The sequence below is a fragment of the Coturnix japonica genome, chromosome 2, assembly GCF_054131305.1.
Source record: "Coturnix japonica strain WE chromosome 2, WE-NBRP24, whole genome shotgun sequence".
Taxonomy (NCBI): Eukaryota; Metazoa; Chordata; class Aves; order Galliformes; family Phasianidae; genus Coturnix; species Coturnix japonica.
This window is the reverse complement of record NC_140664.1, coordinates 115,455,820-115,478,978: the sequence shown is the minus strand read 5'-3', so window position 1 is coordinate 115,478,978 and position 23,159 is coordinate 115,455,820. Positions and strand designations below refer to the sequence as shown.

Below are 23,159 nucleotides of genomic sequence, written 5' to 3'. Positions count from 1 at the left end.
TCATCTCTTTAGGTCTACTCCTTTTCCCAATGCAGTAGTTTCTCAATTGTTTCAGCTCCTATCAGCTGAACTCCACAAGGCTACAAAATGATCAGTTGTCTACTAAGAATGAGAACATGGCTATTTTATCATGAAAGATTGAATACTGAAACACAATTTAACAAATGCCTTAAAATTCTAAGAGTATGAACTGAATTTGTTATTAAAACGGAATGGCTTACTGCCCCACTGTGACTGGTAACAAAATCTGCACTCCTAGAACGAGTAATTAACAGATGTGCTTGATAATTTCCAATGGGGAACTTTAATTGACTTCACATTTAGCCTAATGACAAAGTAAGTTTGGTAGGTGAGATTCCAATTTTCCCCACACAAACTGTAATCCACAATGTATAAGAACAGACCAACTACTTATATTGAAGAATGCAGACAAAAACAACGTCATGGAAAGTCTTTACATTTACTCTTTTGTCCTCAGGACAGACGGAATTGTGTTCTTGCTTTCACATATAAAATGTTATGCTCTATTTCCAAGAAAAAAAAACTGCAATGACAAAATAATGATTTACGTACTTCAGCATAGTTTGGGGGGGTGGGAGCGCTGTTCATTGTTTTGGTAGGTTATTTTGGTTGGTTGGTTGGTTGTTTTTTTCTGTCACAAAATACAAAATTCTAAGATTCTATCTTCCAGGAAAACAACAACAAAAACCCAAACAAACCAAACAAAAACAAACAAACAAATAACACATCCTCCCCAACACCTGCAAAATAAAGCAAAGCAACCCAAACCCACAGAATCTAACAGTTGTTTGCATTTCAATTGTAACAGGATTTTGCAGGATTACATCTTACAGGATGCAAGTTGCAATTGAGAGCATTCATACCTCTGCCTATCCATGGAAAAATATACCGCACTTCATATGGTCATTATTATTTTTTCAGAATTGCTCTTTCAAAACTCTAAAACATGAAGGCAACTGTTAATGCCTAACCAGCATCTCTACCTCCGGTGAACTAAACGCAGGTCTCTGGGTTGATGGGTGACTGCCTCATAATTGCTGTGCTACTGGCAGACCAAACATGCTGGCACTATAATGCAGAGGGCCATGCTAGTAACTGTGGTGTGGGACAACAGTTAGTACTTATATTCCAAGACACAACAGGACAAACACAGCATCCTGTATGTGAAAACAAACAAACAAATAAATAAACCTTAGAAGATTTTTCATATGCTATGAAACTAGAAGGACCCTAATAACAGTTTGAGAACCTAAGCATACTGCCATATTGGATTAGAAGCTCTTACGGGAAATACATGAATTTTAGCATAAATGCTCAACAGAAAATCTCAATTAAATTTTACCACTCTGGAAGTGTACAAGAAGATTTTTAAAAGTCCTGATACAAGTGGATATATCTAACTGTTGTCTTAGACAACATAGGCGCTGTTATAAACTACAAGATTTTACTATCACACATATAAGTAATTAAATACAAAATTTCTTGATTCACATGGATACATTCCCAGCAGCTGTTGTAAAACTATTCAGTGATACACAGATATTCCTCTCTAATCCCCTGCATAAGCCTTGTAGCCATGGAGGGCTTTGTAGAGTCAGCACAAATCAATGCATCTCATTTAATTAACGCTAAAGGGGGAAATAATCTCTCACTAATAAGGCAGCAGACAAACTATCCTGGACTGGTTGACTGTGCCTAAGGACTTAGCAGTAAACTGACATGAATTAAGAAGGGTAATACGACCTATATAAAAATGCTGCATCTGTTTGCCATGCTACTATGCCTGCTTTTGCTACACACACACAAACGCAAACACTTTTCAGCTTATGTGGGTCATGATTTGTGATCTATGATGGAGGAAAACAAAATATTGTTGAATAAACATTATAGTTCATAAGCATGGCAGTGGCCTGCTTCTGATTCTGTCATTACAAAAAATCCAAGTTATGCTTTAAAGGGAACAGAATGTTTTGGTGTTTTTTTTTCAAATACATGAAAACAAACTACTGGAAGACACCTGTTGTTATTCACAGAGCTCTAGTATAGTAGCAGTGACAGGGATAAAGCAATGAAAAACAACTACTGCTTTTCTAATGGAAAAAAGAACCCCACAAAACCTCACACATGTGTATCAAGCAAACTGTATTTTTTTTTTCCTCCAATAAAATTACCAAAGTATCAATGAAACAAAGCTGAAATCAAAGTAAGAACAATGTGTATGTCTTCTATTGAAGAGACCAGCTAAACAACAGGTCATTTCAGCTGACAATGCCACATCTGCTGTCAAGATTAGCTTCTGCCCACACACTGCATAACTGATATCACTGAAAAATAACTAATAATATGTACTAATATAGGGGTCTTCCTCATGTTAAACCATTCCTTTAGCTCCTCAGCTTCTGTGAAACTCAATTACTTCTTCCCAAATCTTTTGAAATGAGGTGTATTGAGCAGTAAAAAAAAGCTCTGATGTATTTACTTGCATGTTCTTGTTCAGCTTTTCTTTTCTGAAGAAGTCAACTGACAAAACATAAACAAAAATGCTGTGCATTTCCTTTTTTGCATTGCAGAGCAGGTCTGTCTTCTTATTCTTCACACTCAAAACAGCATGACTTGCAATGCAGACCTATTCATGGCTTCATAAATTTACATGTCAGCACTTTGAGTTTCTTATGTCTTTTTAGTACACCACATGACACATTCCATGATATATTAAAAATATCAGTGTGAAGATAGTTTGTTCCTTTTGTCAGATTTAGATGATGTTGTCAGAGGTGAAGTACAATTATCTCTATATTCTATCTCATTATTTCATAGTTTCATGACATAAAATAAGTTCAAGTAAAAGTTGGGCAACACACAAAAATAATCCTTAAATAATCATCTTGATTTCTTTCTTAATTCAAGCTGATTTGCAAAATCCTATCTCTTTTCTGATTACATACTGTACTACTTTGAAAAGCAATAATAGATTCATAAGAACTAACAATGAAACTGATTTCTGAACAAAGCAGATAACATAGCAGACAAGCCTTATCCTTCTTTGGACCAGTTATAAAATTAGTGAAAAATTCTGTGCTACCATTTCTGCTGGGAAATAAACAACTTTGTTAGAATTTACAAAAATAACTCAAGCAAGTTTGAGTTATGAGACCTGTCAAGTTTAGCTTGAAAAAATAAAAGTAGATTGATGGGAAGCCACAAGGCACTTTTATTTGCTAGCTGGTGGGATAACCATTGTGATGCCACAGAAGTCCCTTGTTGATCTGGCATAAAATAGCTTTTATGTTTGTTCTTAAAGACAAAAAAAAAAAAACCAAAACAAACAAACAAAAAAAAAAAAAAAAAAAAACCCCAAAAACAGAACAATGAAATCTAGAGATGATGTCAAAATAAAGAACTGTCGTATACCAAGAGCATGGAAACAAGAGAAACATCTTAAATGTTTGAAAGATATAAAATAAGATTTAACAGGCAAAACAGCAAATTATACATGTTGAGCAAAATAAAACAAATCATTTAAACATAATCCATGAATACAAAGCAGATATTCAGAAAAGGCAGTGTGAAAAAACACTGAAATTAGATGGAAACACTGATGTCATTTGTCCTAGCCCCTTTGTAACTGTATGCTAAATCTGAAAAATGATGAAGGCAGACAATAAATTAGATAACCCTTAGAAGTAGTATGTAATGTGGTTATGCCCAATCTCTATCAAGAATTGAGTGCTGTTCTAAAAGAGCTACTGGAAGCTATAATTTTAGTGACATATTCTTTAACATCAGTTTAATTCCTAATCATCAATTTAATATCTCACTTCCTGTGCACCTGACATACCTGTCAGATATTCTTAGGATGCACAGAGGGCAGTTCAACAGCAATTCAAGTCTCACCTGCCTGTATATCACAAAATGGATAAGATAGATGTTCTCCTTCCTTCAGATGGAACTGATGAGAGAACACACATAAATGCCTTGTGCTTCACTATCAAAAACACACAATACATCAGGGAAAAATTAAAAATCAAAGAATTAAAAAACAAAAACAAACAAAAAAAACCCAACCAACCAAACAAAAAAACAACAAGGAAGAAAAAAACCAAAACTACTGCAATAGCAAACAAACTAACAAAAATCAAAACATCAAGGGGTTCTGGCTTTCCATTCCACAATAATCACAGCAATGACACAAAAACATTTCCAGTTTATATAGAGAGCAAAAAGAGACTTCAGATCTCCAGTCAGAAAAATGGGAAAAATGAGAACTGTACAAAGAAAGAGAAAATACAGCTATGCTTTTTTTTATTTCAGGAAGATTCCCTCTGGAGCCTACTAGTGCTAATGGCATGTAAATGGTAACCCTGGGTATAGCAAATACAATAACAATACATTGTCAGTAGTTTTTTTTTTCCACATATTGTGGTCACTGTGAGTGTAGAGGACATTAATTGATAAAATCCATTAGACTGGAAATTGTCATCATAAAGAGTTATAATGGTGAAGAAAGATGGCTGAGAAAAGGCTTTGTTTCCATTTTTCATTCCTTCTTTTTTACTCTTTGATTCTTGCTAAGGAACTCCTTTAATTTTTATTATTAATGTTAATATTATTATCACTTACATTATTCTAAAGCACATTTTTGAGCTATTTGCTGCCATTAAGGTTACTGAAAAATAGAAACACAGTGAGCTCAAGTTATGTAGTCTGGATTAGCCATATGTCTCACCACCACTCTTGCATGTATTTTTACTTCTCTTTGGGTTTACGAGGCTAGTGCAAAACAGAGAGCAGATATTCAACTGACTTCCCATTTTGTACCACTGCAGCCAGATACTGAATGTGCACTGCCAGGGTTTCAAAACAGCTAAGTCCATGCCTGTTCTACATAAAGGAACAATTTCCACCTCTGTTTGCAAGTTACCTAAAGCATTGCATTACTTACTGTGCATAGCACCTACAATTTGCTCTTGGATACACATCTATTTCCCTCACATTTTCCCTGGTTTCACAAAACCTAATAGTCCACATTCTTCAAGCTAAGGATGATAGCTGACATTAGGCCATCAGCCCCCCTGAATTTCCATAGACTTCCATTCTTTCACTATTTTCCACTTTTCACTGACCAAGAATACTCTAGACTCAGTGCTGAAAGAACACTTCTTTCTCACTTGGAATCACATTTAGTTAGAGACAATCAACAAAGAAATTGTATTCTGGGGGCTTCTGAACAGCCCAGATTGTTTCATAGCACCTTTTTACACTTTCCTTACCAATCTTCTGAAGTAGGAGGACACATGACTACAGAAACTTCCATGATGAAAATGAGCACATTTCTAGCTCACTGAAAATCAGAAAGTGCCAGTTTTGAACCTAACATTACAGATGCATCCACTTCAGGAAGGTGAGTGTTCCCTCCAGGAGCAACATGAATACAAGGACTATAAAGCCTTTAAGCAACCTACATTTCCACATGACAGAATTACACAGAAACAGGGTTATGCGCTGCTGATTTCAGATCAAAGTATACCTATTAAGGAGCTGAGGAAGGTAGGGAGGGTAGAGATAAGGCTATTTCAGGAGATTAAAGGTATCTAAAGATTCTGTGTTTATTCAAATTCATGGAAATTATTTTCATTTTCCTCAAAACAGTCCTGTGCGGTCCTTGTTTAGTTTGAAAGGATCTGACCCTCTGAAGTGTCTTCATTCTCAAATTTGCAAGAACAGTTATCAGGAAAAATAATAAGATTTGTCCTTCATTTCCTAAAATACCTAGTTACTAATTTCCTATTATTAAGTTTCAAATACTACACGGTAGCAGTCATTAAACCAAAGTTTACTGTTTTATGAATCATTGCTGAAATGTCTTTTTAGAAGCATACAAAATGTGCACTGTGTTTGAAGATATCTTGCCATGAAATTCTGCCTAAGCAATAAATATCAATCTGAAAATTCTACATGTACAGATATCAAAAAAATAAAGCAGATATGAGAACAGATGAAAGCAAATAAATCTTTAAATACCATGACTGTTGCATCGTGACGTTTCCACAAGTCGACTATTTTGATCATAGCATGCCATGGCCTGGTAACGATAACCTTGTCCACATTCCTTAATGTCTCCTTGCACCTTCATTCCCAGCAATACTTCCACTTTACCCTCTGGTAAAATACAGTCTGACCAATTTCCCACAGGCTGAGCGCTGTATTTATCACATGGACAAAACTGATTCTCGATCAGAGGATATAACTGAGAATTTTTGCATTTATCTTTTTTCTTACTTTTTCCTGGAAAGAAGAAAAAAATATTTTAGAAAGTTTGTATCAGTTTACATTTCCAAAAAAATTCATTTATCCATCCTTAAGACAAATCCTCCAAGAAAGATAAACCTCATTCCAGTTTGCAAATCTAAGTACTTTAAATTAAATATGCATTCCCAAAATTAGTTAGATTAACTCTTTTCTTTTAGTTTAATCATTTTTGTTTCTTAAGTAAGGAACGTCTAAATTTTATGCATAGGTAATGCTTTTTAAGATAAAGTCATATATTTGTGTTTACTTTGAATAAATTTTCTTGGGGGTACATTTTGAAAAAGACAGTAATTAAGTGAATATATGATTTTTCCTCTATTTCATAAGCAATGTGCAGTTCAATTAAAAAACAATTCTCTATGGATAAAATTTTCTTAAGCTGAAGAAAGTTGCAAAAGGAAGTAGCATACGGCTTTGGCACAGTAGTACTTTCCTTCGAAATGTAAAAACTCTTTCATTTCACTACCACTTGTCATACATTTACTAATAATTACCTTGTTCTACTCTGTGTACCCATCCTCCCAACTCCCACCCCCTATTAAATTTTATTTTAATGTTCTCTATGGTAAAGTTTGGTCTATTTTCCTTTCCAGATACAACAGCTTATGAAATAAATAGAGAAGTCTTTGCAGAACAGTTTTAAAGGTTCCTGTTACTTAGATTATACCATAAATTAATAGTCTTCAATATTTTTCCTTGCTTTTCAAAAGTACTGGACAGAACTTTGCAGCACCTTTAATAACTATATTTAATTTTGCTTTTGTTTAAAATAAAACCAAGGTACTTCTAGAAAATAATTTCTTCTTCTGAAAACACAACTTTTTATTAAATACACCCCTCTCTTTGAAACCCTCATCTTCCAATGGATCATTACGAATGTACAGCCAGTTAACCTTCATAGCATCTGTGCAGCACACTGAAATAGAAATAACACCACAGCACACATTGATGCTTTAGCAAGTCTGAAGAGGTAACTTAACACTGGCCATGGAAGTACCTCACAGTGTAGACAGTGTGGTAAGATAATTGATTATTTCTTGCTTTGTTTTTAAAATTGAATGTTAAAAATAATAATAATAATTTACTTTTCCCCCTTATGCAAAAGCAAATCTGGCATAAAGTTCACTGGAGTTGCAAGACAGTCTCAATGAACATTCTTGAAGATCATGAATTATTCACTGTTCACAGATCTTCTGATTTACAGTAGGATGAAGCAACTGATAGGGTTTTTATGCTATCATATTCTTTCTGAAACTGCTAATGGGCACCCCCCTTAGCTAGCTTTCCTCCTCCACAGACAACACAGACTAATTGGCAAATAGTGCTGTGACACAGGCCTAGTCATACACTTGAGGTTTCAGTTATAATTTGAAAACAGGATTCTTTTTTCTCTCTTGATTTCATGCAGAAGTAAAAGAGCAGGTCTAAAATAAAATTGAAGAAAAAGTGTTTTTTCAAAGTGGCAGTGTGTCTATCACATGGAGTCAGTAAAAGTTTCTGGAAAAGGATTTAACATCACTGGAAAAAGTTTTTTGTTCTATTAAGCACAACCTCAAGAAATTTCAAGGGACACCATTGCCTCAAACACAAAGTAACAAAACACTGAAAGACAGAATGTCTGTAATAAATAGAAAAATCACTCAAAAAAGTGTATTCTTAGTAGTGGCAAAAATAAGGCAGAAATTTAAGCAGTTTATTACCTTTTGCAGTGAACTCAGCTACTGGGTGAAGGCAACAGAAGAAGTGAGAACATAAAGAACTCTAAAGGAAAAATATTCAGCTAGGGGAAGGTCTGGCTTAATCATAAATTTAACATTCAAGAGTGCAGCTAAGAAGTCAAAAAAAAAAAAAAAAAGAAAGAAAGAAAATGCATCTCTGTATCAAGAGGCTAAAAAGCATTCATTCTACTGCTGCAGCATTTCTATGGCAACAAAACATCATCCAAGAGGGGAGTCTTAGTGTAGCCAAGACAAGAAGAAAGAGTACCTGATCTTGTTAAGAATAAATGATTGCTCTCTTACCAACCTGAAATATATGACAAAAAAAGTCAAATCTGGGTCTTCACAAGATTTTCTAAGAGAAGATCCAGCAAACTTTCAGCAAATGTTTTATTTTTCCAATTACAGTTCTGCATGAAGAACCAAAACTCCAAAAAGCAAACCTAATCCAAGCTGGTGAAAACTCGATCTGGTTAGACAGTGCTCTCAAGATATAGTTTGCTTCTATAATTATGGGTGCTGAAGAATGAAAACAAATTGCAAACCTGCTCCCCAAACTCTTTGCTTACACAATACATGTAAATCAAGTGCAAATAACTGAAAAGGCCTACTGCCACTCTGTTTTTCATCATCAGTGCTTCTCCAGTGAAAAAATGCTGAGAGAGCTGGAATTGTTCAAGCCTAGGGAAAATAAAGCTAACTGGGAATATTATCAGTGTTTATAAATACCTGAATATTAGGTGTAAATAGGATGGAGTTAGGCTCTTTTCAGTGATGCTCAGGGCAAGGACAAGAGGGAATGGGTACAAACTGGATCACAAGGGGGAACTTGACCATCAGGAAGCACTTCTACACTGTGCTGTAGTAAAGTGAGTGGAGTTCTGGTGCAGGTTGCATAGGGAGGCTGTAGAATTTACCTTCCTTGGAGGTTGATACTCAGAAGTTGCCTTTATGTTGCCCTGGGTAAGCGATTCTAAGTGACCTTGCTTGAGAGGAGGTTTGGACAAGGGACCTACAGAAGCCCCCTCCACCTACAACTATTCTGTAATTGTTTGAACCTTCCTGACCACTTTGTGCAAAGAGGCAGGCTGTAGAATCAGAGTGCAGCATAAACAAGGTATAAAAACTTGTTAAATAACAGACAATTGTGCCTCTTCTGGTGTAAAGATGATGGAGGGCTCATCAAAAATACGGGCCAAGAGTTTTTTATTACTTTGGACTCGTGTTTTGGTTTATTATTATTTTTCACCTCCCTACAGATAATGCTGATTTACTTTTCAGAAAAATAAATGGTCTGCTTTGCACTTCTCTATCTGAAATGCATAAAGAAGAAACGCCTCCTTCCTGTGTTATCCTTACTTCTCTCTAGCCGCTTTCCTATGTTCAAGAGTCATAAGGCAGCCTCAATGCAAAGCATGCATTAATCAAAACAGTTAATAAAAGATGTATTATCTTCCTTGTTCCTCTTACCAATAAGAGTGCGTTTTCTTGATCTAACCCCTCCACAGTCCCCATTGCAGGAAGAAAACTTCGACCAGTTTGTAAATTGACAATCATCTTGGCAGGGAATCTGACATGTCTGTGTTAAAGATGGTAAAGGGCCAGCATACTTAAGGCACTCGCTGATGTCAGCCTGTCCTCCGTCTTGTCTGCGACAAGTAATTGCTGGAAACAAAGAAAAGAATTGGATTTAGTTTGGCAGTCTTTCACAAACATCTATAATTTACTAAGTCAACAGCACACTACCACAAAATCACACTGAAAGCCCAGAATATCTGTGCAACAAACAAACATTTGTAATCAGTTATATCTTAAATGAATACCTAAGATCTTTCTGAATGACTCTATTGAGATTCTCTTTTGGTTACCATTTGTTTATCAGTACACATCAGGAAAAAAAAAAAAAATCTCATTGACAACTGTAAATATTATGTTATCCATGTTATCACCATGTCCTCCATATCTGTTATACTGATTTTCACAGTATCATTACATTAATCCTACAGAGAAAAGCTATAACTCCGACATTGAAAAACTTGCAGTACCATTTTCAGTAGCTTTGTGGCACATAAGAAACAAAACTGTATCAAAAGCACATATTTTAAAAAGGAAAGACATAATATTTAGAAATGCATTCTGGATAATACTTTGCCACTTGCAACAGTATTACTGCCCAACCAATTTTTCATTTTTGAAAGACTGAAAGACAAATTGTATTTGCTTTCGGTGAAGTACCAATAAACAGGGATGTAATGTTTTATAAAAGGACAGCTACAACCTAAAAACTTTTTACAAAATAAGAAAAGAAAAACAAACAAACAAAAAAAAAAAACAAAAACCATAAGGATTTGAAAAGAATGGGGCTGCCCCATTGACACAGTCTTTAAAAATATTCTATTGCTGCTCCTCATGGATTAATTGTTATTGTTGTTTTGTTGTTGTTGTTGTTTTTAACATTGTTGCTTATCTATTATTCTAACCTAAGCCTATGTAAATCTTAGCCCCAAACAACATAAAAGTTATTTTGCAGTAACAAGATTGAAAACTTCCAGTTGTTCACACAAGAGAATCATATTTATGCTTTTTCACATTTCACAGCACACAGCATATGCAGTATCTCATAATGACTGTAGAAGTAATTTGGATCACCAATTGCTGCAGCAACACTGCATCCAAACAGAATATATCATTCTCTAAACATATGAAGGAATATCATGCTTTATTTTACACTCTGCTCCATAATTTAAACATAGTACTTCAATTGTGCTGTCAGTAATTGTTTTACTCATATGCAAATTAAAAAAAAATGCAAATTTTTCCATCCGAAGTATTATGGTATAATCATGTTCAACTGTTGAAGAAAAAATGGGCTTGAAAGCAAATTTTCAAAATAAAACAGAAAATTGACTATAAATTATTTTACATTCTAAACAAACAAACAAAAAAAGAACACTTGAAGAAGCAACGGCTTTGTTTGTTTGTTTTTTAAGACTGTTGCAAGGTAATTTCAAAGGTTTTTTGACATGCACAAGCCTCTCTGCCCTTTTATTTCATTATATAAGTTTTTGGTTTTTTTTCTATTTACAGTTATAAATTAAATTTTTACTTCATGATGGTTGTAGTAAGCTGGACATGATGATGCAAATGGTCTCTTCCAAACCCACATGTCTGCTAAAACATCCAAAAGTCCTGAGTGAATTGCTTTTGCCACATTTCTGCGCTAAAACACCGAAAGGGAGGGAGGTTTGTTTTCCCAGAGATGCTAAGGAAACTATTTCCATGATCCTTGACTGCCCTTTGGTTCAGTGCTGCCAGTACTGTTTGCTATAGGTTCAGTATGGCATTAAGTTGTGCTTACTGGGGGATTGACCAGCTGTACATTGTCTAATACAATTAATCTGTCAAATCCTGTTATTATTGGTGGATTTATACAAAGAAACCACCTCCTTTTTTTTTTTTTTTTTTTTTTTTTTGTAGTGACGTAGTGATTCAAAGAGAAAAAGTATCTAAAAATTGAAAATCCATACAACTATTTTAATGATGTGTGAATGGTACACACCACAGGATTTCTACTGTTAGGCAAACAGTATGGAAAACCATAATGAATGCAATAATGCAGGTCTGCACTATGATTTTGGATTCTTGTGAAATAATGTGTATCAGATATCCCAAGGTAAGATATTTCAGAGAAGTTCTACTGTGCGGAAATTCTTTGAGGTCAAACCTAAGTCCTGTCTTGTGTTTATCCTTGGCATGTGTGCACATCACTGAAACTAATAGCATTAACTTCACTTCATTCTCTGAGAGGCATAGGCCACCATTTATAGTAATCAAAACTATACTTACAAAAGGACTAAAATATAGTTCACTGATTAATTCAATAACTTTTAATAATCAACCTCTAAAGATTAACAGCCATTTTAGATACTGTCTCTCCATCTAATTCTTTGATAGGCCATAAACATTTTCGGTAGAAGAACATACTTCTTTACAAGCTGAACAGAGTGTTTCTAAAGCCAATATTCTTCTTGATTATTAAACATTACTCTGGGGTAGGTATTCAGTCTGCTATAAATTTTCTTCAGAAACATATTAATGCATCTAATTTACTTCAAGCAGACCCAGATGAGAAGTTCCACTGGGGATTAACTCCAAGTAGGTGTTGTGTTTTTTTTCAGATTAACTGTCAGTTCTACTGTACCAATCAAAGAAGGAAAACTCTTCATTCTTGAGACCTAAATATTTCACCTTAATAACAACACAAATTAAAGGACAGCTTGGCATTCCAAATCAATTCCTGAATCTTAATTTTCAGAGAGCCTGTCCATAACTATTCATATTACTTCTATTTGACATGACCTGGATACATTTTACCATTATTATTCTACAGATTCAGGTATCTACTTGAAAGGTTTATAATTCCTTGTGACAGTTAGAAGAGGAGGTATTTTTCCATTATTTAAAGTAGGGATTTTGACGACTGTATACATACCATTAATACATTATTTTTGGTCAGGAATCCATAATGTCCTTATTTTTAATGTAGATATTAAGAATACAATCTACTTTTACAACACACAGGCTAATTTGGGCAAACCCTGACCCTGCATCTTTGAACAAATTCGTGGTTCTTTAATTATATTGACTAAATGTCACTGAGATCAATGGTTAACTTAATATACAGGGCAATGTCTTCAACTTCTATGAAGCTATGCAGTGTCAAACTAATTATTTGGCCTATACAACCATGTCACATTTATTACAGACATTAGCAGTAAGTGGAAATAGTGTGGCTCTTCTATTACTGAATTGAGAGCAGGTAATTGTTAAGTGAAAGCATAAAGCAGGAGTCTGGCTAATAGAAAAATCAAATTTAACAAGGAAACTATTCACTTAGGGCATTGTTTTGGCATTTAACAATTATAATCTCACAGAAGAAATGTGTGAAGTAAACATCAGTTTAAATTTTCTAGACAAGGAATTTTGACATAATTAAAACTTCATCTGATAGCACTGTTACCAGTAAGCCATGGGGGATGACAGGCTAATAACAAATTTGTTGGTGGCATAATCAAACACTAAGAGTGTATTTGAAAAAGTCTTCCTATGAGTGGATTTATATAAGAATCTTTCCAGCATTGCTACTATCATCATGATTTCACTGAAGTGTGAGATTAATTGACCTCAAACAGACCTAGAAATTACACTGTTTTACAAATGGGAGTGCTCTAATATCGTCTGCTTTACTCGTGCTACTATTTTTTAATTTGTTAAATATTTAGTAGTAAAATCATTGTTTGATTTCTGGAAAAGCAAAAAAAAAAAAAAATGATTCCAGCAATTACTAACATTTCTTAGAACTACAATCAATGCTGCCTAGGCTACAACTTTATCATTGTTTCTATTTCTGTGGGATATGTCAGACTAGACACTGCATGATGAAATATTTCTATCATGACATACATTAAGCAGGAGTATGTTCCAGTAATATTGGGAAAATGGAAGCCCAAGAGTATTTTATGTGACAAAGAGTAACAATGTATTACTTCTAAATCTTTTCAGGGGATTGTCTGGAGATCTGGGGTCTTGTTTTGGCAATAAACCATTAATTTCTCACAGCAATAGTAGCTTTGAGCACTACTGTCCAAATTCTCTTGTATGAAAACTGAAGCTGCCCATTGTTACCTGCAGTGACTTTTCAGTCATGAGAACTAGATGATAGGGCACTGTTATCTGACATATCTCGCTGGAGTAAATATAATAGTTTGTAGCTCCATGAAAGAGCAGCAGTCCTTTGTCATTTTGTCTCTTTTATTGTGCTTTTGATGAGGGTACAAAATAACCACAAGAGCAAATGCCCCCTCCAAGTAACCAATGCCCAGAGAGGGAGGCTGCTGTCACTGCTTATCTACAATGAGAGGAAAATGCTTTTGACCATCAGTTCTACCTCTGAGCCTCCCCATGGCTCAAACAAGTCTGCAAGGCCACTTACATGCTTGCAGCAACCCTGGGAAGTTTCCTCTAGTTCTCCCACTCCGCAGTCTTTCAAATAACTATTTACATGCTATGAATGAAGAATGGTAAGACCTCAGGATCAGACCTTTAATAATGGCCAATTCCCAGTGACATCAAATACAGCCCTTCTGAGATATTCTGTCTGACAGCAAGCTTACTAAAGCTTCTGCTTAAGTTTTATAAATAACCTTCTTCTAGCTACTAGAGAATCTGCTGACAGATTTCACAATTTTCATCCCATTTTTCCTACAAAACTCTGAGGAAGATTTATGGTGGCAAGGACTGCAGGCTGCACATCCTTTTGCAAATCTCTTTTCAGTCACCAGGGTAGCCCAGTGCATCCATCCATACACATCATGATGCGATTAGGCTATCACAGTTTGGGCATAAGAGATGTTTCTGCTATGTGTCCTCTTCACTAGCACTGGAATGTGATCCAACAAGCCCTGCTTAAATCTGCAAAGACTACTGGCAAAACAGTCCTTTTTAGCAAGCAAGTTCCTTGGACTTTCTTATACAGTTCAAAAGGGATTTGAACAATATTTCCAAGTTCCTTCAGAACTGAGGAGCTGATGTTTGTCAACATATTAAGATTCAAATATAGAATAATGTAAAACTGCTTCAGTTGTTCATAATTTTGAACTACATATGCTAATAAAGCTCTCTGAATAGACCTCTGCTTTGAAGTTATCTATGTGCTAATAAATGTCAGACATAAGAATTACAAAGCAGTCTCCTTAGCACACCCTAACTGAGCAGGTTTCTCTTCTGTTCCTCAGTACATTTTATAGCCTGTATCACTATAAAATACTAGAAGCCTGATTTCATAAAGCATTTGTTCTAATGTTCCAGATTCTGTATTTTTAATCTGCTAACACGCTGTGTTCCTCCTTCTATGTTTCATATGACATATCAAGACATCTGATTAGTTTACTATTGTTAAATGAGAAACAGCACATGACAATAAACATAATATAAATGCTGCTGCAGTAAAACATGGCTTTTCTTGTGCTCATCCGTAAGAAAGAGGAACTTTCAGACTCACTGTTGCCTTCATATCACCCACACATGACTATTTTGAACATGAGAAAGCTGAAGTCTTAAGTTACTATGATTATGAAATACATTCTTGCTCTACTTACCCACTGTTAAATGACATTTAACCAGTGATATGACTGTAAATCTTCATTCATCATAAAAACTAAACACAATTATCATGCCTATCTACCTTGTTCAAGTAGGTTTATGACTATAACAATGAATATGTTTCTCAGGTATTAAGTGCTAGGTTACTATCTTGAAATAAATAGTTTCCCATGATATGCATGTATATTTCTAGATGGAATTTATAAAAAAAAAGATAATAATAATAATAATTCTTTTCTTCTCTTTCCTCTGCACTGACCTAGCTTCTAATTTTGTGACATGTTCATTTAAACTGATATGACTTGTAACAAATCCTTCATTATATAAGGCAGCTAGAAACAGAGCTGCCTTTAACAATGAATCACAAATCTAAATTTTATGGTTCGATCAATTCTCTCTTCTGCCAAGCAAGACCAATGTGACAAAAAGGTTGAAGAATGGAAATGTGAATAGCAAAGATGTGATATAAAGCAATGCATGCATATTCTACAGCTTTATTCACACTTGAGTTTAGACACTCAAGCAGTTGTTTTTAATGATTTCTAACTTTTAGTTTTTCTTTCAGATGTAATTATATTTCTAACTAAAATACGAATGGTACAGTGCTTTGTTGAATATTAAGTACTGATAAAAGCATAGATACCTTCCTATTATTTTCTTATTTAACACATCTATTGTTCCCATACATGTTATAGCACTGCTGTGTAGACAATCAAATCAGAACCAGGATAGAGAAAATGGCACCCACTGACATTCATTAATACTTGCTGAACAATTCTGGAGATCAAACAGCAGATGTGAACAAAGTACAGTGGTGAGTGGTGCATTTCAGCTGTGGTGACAGCAATGTAAAAGACAAGCCAGGTTCCAGAAATCCATGCACAGCTGCCATGTCACAAAATGAAGAGCATCTTCATCAGCTCACCTGCATGAATCAGCTAATAGTGGTGCTTATTTTGAGAAAAAACATTTTGTAGCTGGCAATTTCCTTTAACAAACAGTGTTATTGAGCTCTGTGTAGCTGTTGGAGTTTCCATGGGAAGAAATAGGAGGCACTACTTTTGGAGCAATCTACAAACTAGAAATGAACATGTATTTTTATGTTTTTACAAGCATCAGAAATTTCAGTGAGAACTCTTTTTCAATTGAAAAAGAAATTCTGCTATGTCTACATACTCAAAATATAGTAAATGTTTGTACAGAAATCAGCAACAATTGCTTAAGTATATGTTAAAATATCTGTATTCCAGTATTATACAATAAATGAAGTATCAAAATGTTATGCCAAATAGATTTCATATTTCAGTGTTTAGCGTTTCCTAATTTTGGGGTGGATAAAGAGACTTCCATGGCTTTTTCTGAATCTGTATTAAAAATAAAATAAAATAAAATAAAATAAAATAAAATAAAATAAAATAAAATAAAATAAAATAAAATAAAATAAAATAAAATAAAATAAAAATAAAAAACAGCCTTTAAATAAATGATGTACAGAACTTTTAACAACATGGTATCATGTAAAGTTTTCTGTAGCTTATAGAAACATTATTTATGAGAAGCCAAGTATTCAGGAAGAAGCTAAGAATAAGAAGGGAGAGAAGACAAAACTTCTTCCAGAGTCTTCCTTGAGATTCAGATACTGGTAAAATCTCTGTAATGCTATCTGGGGCAGAACTCAATCAGCATTGCATCCAGGTCAGCCTCCCTTCTGTGAGAGCACTGCATTAAATCCTCTCTTGCACGGGGTGGGGGAGGTGGGGGGTGGGTGGGGGAGGAGAGGGGGGAGGGAGACATAGGGAGGAACAGGGTAATGGGTACCACTAAAAATTCACACTTAGCTATTTTCATGGCAGAAATTAGTAGGAGGGAAGAGCTTATATGTTAATACCCTGTGTTAGAGACATTTTATATAAAACTTTTCAAACAAACTATCCACATTCAAAAAGCAAATTTTCTGAAATACAAACTAAATACATCAATATTATAGTGAACTGCAGAATTATATTTTCCAAAGTTAATGTTACTTCTGCGCAAATCTTCAGCTTTTACTTCCAAGTCATATTCGCTGTAAAGTCATTGAATAAATCAGGATATATCTTACTTATCCCAACCTAAACAGAAACTGTACTAGTTTTATTTAGCCTTTATAGAATATCAATTTAGACTATTCAGCACATTGGTTGGTATTAAAACACTGAGATAAATATGACATAATGTTTTCTAAATTTAACATTCATAATAATTTTGTCACTTATATCAGTGGGAAAAATACTGGGCTAAAAAAGACTCTGGCATTAATGCTAGTAAATTTAACCACAACAGCCCAGAAGATATTTAGATAGTTGGACTGTGACAGAAAGAATCATTGATAAATGAACTCACCTTCCTTCATAAATTTTATAATAACTTTTGTACACTTTCTAGACTTAAAATAAAAATAATAATAATTAAAACAAAACAAAACAAAAAACAAAAACAAAAAAAAACAAAAACAAAAAAACAAACAAAACAAAAAACAAACAAAAAAAAACCAGAAGAAAAATATTTCCTCCTAACCTCAGGAACAATTACAGAATTCTACAAAAGACACCAACTCCCTTCAGGGTTAGCTGCTCCCAGGTTTCTTAATTAAGGATGCTCATCCTACACACCATCCCATAATACTAGAGAGTTATCCCATTATATCTCCTTGTAGGAATAAGACACCTGTGTGTCTTATGTGTTATACTTTCTAAGATCAAATTCTAGCAACTCTGCGAAGTACCAGAGGGAAATACTGTCAAGCTGTTTCAACAGCTTTAAAAACTGCATGCCCATTAATTCAAAAATACATATTGTTCAGTATGTGTACACTGTACATGAATGAATTGGAGCATAAAACCAAACAAGCAAATAAACAACAACAAAAACTCAACAACCACCAACTAAACAATATCAACAACACAAAAAAAAAAAAAAAAATCCATCTTGAAACTCAAGACATGTACGAATAATAGAGTCCAATTAGCTGCCTTTCATTACTAACAAGTTTGAGTCCAAGCGGTCAGATTTAGGTACTACAACACAACTATAAACTTCTAGAGAAGCCCTCACAGACTACATTAGTTACAGAACTCTGAAAGAATTACCACAGTCAGAAGACATTCATCTTGGCAATATAGGCAAAACATTCATGTTTCGTTTTGTGGTAAGCTCTAAATTGATCTCCAATAACACCTTCTGAGTAATCGATAGAAGTTACTAGCTTAAGATTCACTCTCTGACTTTTTTACTATACCATAACTTCCTTCAGTACTTCAAGGAAATTAATGACCATTCATTTCAGTTCTACAGTTAACAATGCCCTTGATTAGGAATTCTACAATCTGCTGAGCAAACGTTGTTTTAACAGGTAGAAGTTTGCACTCAGCAAAGGCAAAAGAAAAATCATTCCTGAAATTCAGGGTTGACTAGTAGTTCAAAGCAATTCAATTACTGTAACACAGTAAGTGGGAACTGTAATTACTTTCAGACTGAGTTTATTTAATACACCTAAAAGCATCTCCTTACTATAGTCACACATAAACAATTCTGATAAATACACATTTTCTTCTATGTAGATGGGTGACCATAAAGCTGGATTTGGCTATTAAAATTATATTGAACCAAATGCAAATGGTAGAAAAAATGTCAGGGTCACTGGACTGAAAGGATCAGTAGATTTGAAACCCAACTGGCAGCTGTTCAAGAGAGCGACACATTAGTGGTCAACATCTTTAACAATCTACACAGAAAGCACCCTCAGCAAAATTGAGGACAACGGCTTGAGAGAAGTAGTCAGCACCTAAATGAAGAGTTAGGCTACTGCTCAGAGGACCTTGACTACCTTGAGAAATAGGATGGTAGAAACCACATGAACTTCAATGGTGTTAAGTCCTACACCTATTGTGCTCTCATTGCCCTCAACAGCTACAATCTTTATGCTCTATTGGAAGGTATAAAAAGGTGAGATTCAGACTCCTCCTAGGGGTATAAAGTGAAAGAATAAGGAGTCACAGACGCAAATTGTGGAAGGGGAAATTTTTGATTAGTTATTAGGAAAATAACTTATTATAGGCAAATAAGCAAACAAGAAATGTAGCAAGTACCTAGAGAAATTGTTTGATCTCCATCGCTGGAGATACTCAAAATTCAATGGGACATGATTCTTCCCAATCTGGTCCAGCCAGGGTGAGATCTGAGTTTAAAACTGAATCTGGTCTGAGGGGTCCAAAACCCTGGTCTTCCAGTCCAAAATTACTGTAGGGTTCTCCCATCCCTACCATCTTTGAAAAACACTTGCAAGAAACAAAAGTTTTACATCTGGTCTTGTGGATACACTCCTAAACATGTCTTCATAACAATGTTAGCTGAAAAATGTCCTATTTTTACAGGTGAATTTGCACAAGTTTTGGCATAAAAAGAAGAATTTAAAATGAACTCACTTTCCTTTTAAATTCTTCTTGACAAAATACTTTCCACAAGCACCCCTGCAAAACTTATTTCAGGTAACTATGTTGAAATAAACTTAAGAAATAATAATAACATGAGTTATCCACTGGTACAGAATCTATATTTAAAAATAAATTAAATTTGATATTTTACGAATTAAGCATTTGCCAAATGGCAGTTAGAATGCATGCTACTATATCAGCATTCAGTATTTTCCTCTGCTGATCCCCAGAAATCAAATTATTGTTAATCTACAATGACTGAATTTTATGGCATTTTCCACCCCAGTACAGCTGCAGACTTCTGAGGAATAAATGAAAGGTTCTAACCTCTTGCTTGCAACCCAGGTCCACAAGTCTCATGTGCTCCTGGACTGTCTTGGCGCACATGCCATGGTACTAGCTGGCATCTGCGCCACTTGTGGGTCTTCCACCTGAAATAAATGGAAATACAGAGAAGGAAAAATAGAGAAGAAATTTTTAGTATGAGGCCATGTCACTAAATTACCTACTCTATCACTCATAAGCAAGTTTACTTCTAATTAGCAAATAATCATGAACTAGCCCAGGTAAAATTTGGTAATGAAAATACTAAATAGATGAGGAACAGACAGTGTTTTAAAAGATATTCCTCTGACTCTGGTACTGACAAATAAAAGGTTTCAAATTCACTTATCTGTCGTCTGGAATACTCACTGTGGTGGCTTCCCATTGTAATTTCACATATTTTCATATCTTTTAGTTACACACAGTATTGCTTCCCAATGAATTTGCAAGAACAATTTTTACCAGATGATGAAAGCAACATATTTCTTTAATCTCAATATGTTGGGGCTGAAATAAAATTCAAGGCCTCTATTCAATTCTCTGCAACAAGTTCTTTCACGGGAATTAGCAAGGGCTGTTCTCTATCTACAGGAGAAACCAAACATTGGCTACTGATTCAAACATATAAATTAAAGCATAAAAAATCCTCATCTTTCTTATTTTACCTAGTGCATCTAGGCTTTCCCATGCTATTCATACAGACACTGCAAACTGCTCCAAAAGTTTCATCAAGAAATTATGAATCACCAGCATTCTCTGGTGAATATTAAGCCAACACAAAAAACTGTGCACATTAGGGGATGTACCAATTGGCAGATAATCACAGGTTTAATAGGAATGGAAAATGCAAATACAGTCCTGCTGCATGGCAGTACAACTCAGTTCTCCTGAACAGCGCTAGCATTTCACTGGTTCAGATCGTTTAAATATGAAAGTATTTTTTTATCATACAAAATTTCAAAATAATTGACAGGAAAGTCTTATCTTGAAATAATTCTCATTAGTTGCAATGTTTTTGCAAATAAACTGGAAAAAAAAAATATTATTACTTTCTAAGAAAAGGAAACATAAATAGTGGGCCCCGTGTTCTGTGGGTCCCACTGGGTCTATGCATCCATTTAAAAACCTCGATTTAATGATGTATGTATCCTATTTTTCATAAGAAGTGGAATTCAACAAAGTTTAGCAGACAGTAGAGGCTGACAAAACATGCATAAGCTTTGTTATGTTGAAAAACACCACCTGTAGCTATAGCAAACAGGAGAAGCTTCACATTCCTTTTCCTCAAATAAAGTGTCCGGACACTCACGACCACCATTAGCAGGGAGCTGGATAATGACTCGGTGACGGGACTGTTTCTTTATTATGACATCTCCTGAAAAGAACAGCAGAGATTATTTTTCCTGCTATTATATAAGAATGGCAATAATTAGGGAAAATAGTAACAGGTATTTGAGTCAATCACCAAAATAGTGACATGTCAGTTTGTTATTAAGCAGAAAATTATCCCAATAGATAAAACACTTTATCTCAGCTAAAGACCAAGGAACAGAGCTAAGAAGAAAGAAACAACAGTAATAATGTACAAAAGAATGCAGTGTTTAAGAGAACAAAACTAACCAGATAAGCTTGCTGATGCACTTCAGTTTCAAAGTATAAATTTGCTTTAATTAGTATCATGCAAAACTAAAAACAGAAACTTAAAAAGATAAATTATTATATTTTGTTATTTATTCATTTACTAACTAATTCAATCAGAAAATCTGTCTTTTCTTAATGTCTATAGTCAGAAATATAACAAATTTAATTTACACTCTTGATTCTCCCTGCACTGAGCTTTAGCTCTTCTTTTCCACCTGGGAGTAGCATTACACTAGCTAGGGATACAAAAAATATTTCAAAGGAGCATACACTACATATCAATGTAAAGTTTTATTTTCCCATTTTATAATAAATGTACAGTTTGTAGTTTTTAATTATTATAATAATTTATTCTTAATGATAAACAGCAAATGATCCTTTCAGGAGTTTTGATTTTAATCAGCTTCGGATACCTTCTGCTTCAGGCAGAATATGAAGGGAAACCCCTCAAATATATATTAATTTTATAGTGATATGTAACGTGCAGATGTTACTATGTAAAAATATTGGGTTTTCATTCTTCTTCTTCTTCTTCTTTTTTTTTTTTTTTTTTTTTTTTTATCTGAGAGAGCAGTAGCACAAACATTTGACTGACTGGTTTGATACCAGCTTTGCTGAGTTACTACAGCAGCTGCAGTTTGAACCTAGAAGCTTACTGGACCGCAGCCAAGCAATCATAATTAGAAGCAAGCAGTAGGAGAACCCCAGGAGTGGTTCTCCATTACTTGGCTGCTTTTCAGCTCAGAGGAAAGTCTCTGGTCCTGAGTCAGCCAGCTCCAGGACAAGCCGGGAGTTGGCACATGGACAAGACAGACATGCAGCCCATATCTGCTGACTGGAGTGCTGACACAAATGGGTAAAGCCCATGAAATACAAATTGTGTAGAAGTATGAAAATGTTGTTCGACTCAGTGTCATTACATCACACAGGGATAAGCACTCCACGGAACAAGAGTTATAACAGACTTTCTTTAATGGTACATACTAGTAAAATAACTCCTCTTTAACTTAAAAGAGAGAAAGAGATAAAGCAGTAAAATGAGGGGTATATAAATCCAGTTATCACTTTATCTACAACTACAGTGTAATAAAAATTCAAGTGAGACCTCTACTGTTGTCAAGGACTTTACCAAATGTATTAAAATGGTATCACAATGTATGTTTAAACCAGAACACTAATATCAATTAAAAATGAGCTTAATTTTTTACATTTTCCTTCATTTTACTTTGGGGGTAAGGACAGGCGAAAGTCCTTTTTGCCAAGTTTTGCCAAAATTATATGTGTATGCATCTAGGGATATACAGTTTCAGGTTTTCTGATGAACAAGCAGCATATATAATTTCAAAGATAAAATCCAAGTGTTTTATAATGCGTTCAAATACATACAAATATAATTCTGCAGTTATAGAAGTATCTCTTCTGTTGATATACAGGCATTTACTACTTATCAGGGGAAAACATAAGAGATTTTAGTAATGTAAAAATAAATAGAAGAGAAAATAGAAGACATTCT

The 23,159-nt window shown here is 34.6% G+C and overlaps 1 protein-coding gene across 8 annotated transcripts in view; it reads right to left on the bottom strand.

Annotated features, from left to right (window-relative positions):
- The window catches only part of THSD7A (thrombospondin type 1 domain containing 7A), a 257,860-nt gene that overhangs the window by 36,872 nt on the left and 197,829 nt on the right, over nucleotides 1–23,159 (bottom strand). For all 8 annotated transcript variants that reach the window (XM_085538562.1, XM_085538563.1, XM_085538566.1 and 5 more), the window contains 4 exons: nucleotides 21,248–21,380; nucleotides 20,009–20,112; nucleotides 9,519–9,713; nucleotides 6,043–6,306 (listed from right to left, as the gene is read on the bottom strand). In XM_085538562.1, the coding sequence (XP_085394688.1) occupies nucleotides 6,043–6,306; nucleotides 9,519–9,713; nucleotides 20,009–20,112; nucleotides 21,248–21,380 (696 nt within the window). The remainder of the gene's footprint in view (nucleotides 1–6,042; nucleotides 6,307–9,518; nucleotides 9,714–20,008; nucleotides 20,113–21,247; nucleotides 21,381–23,159) is intronic.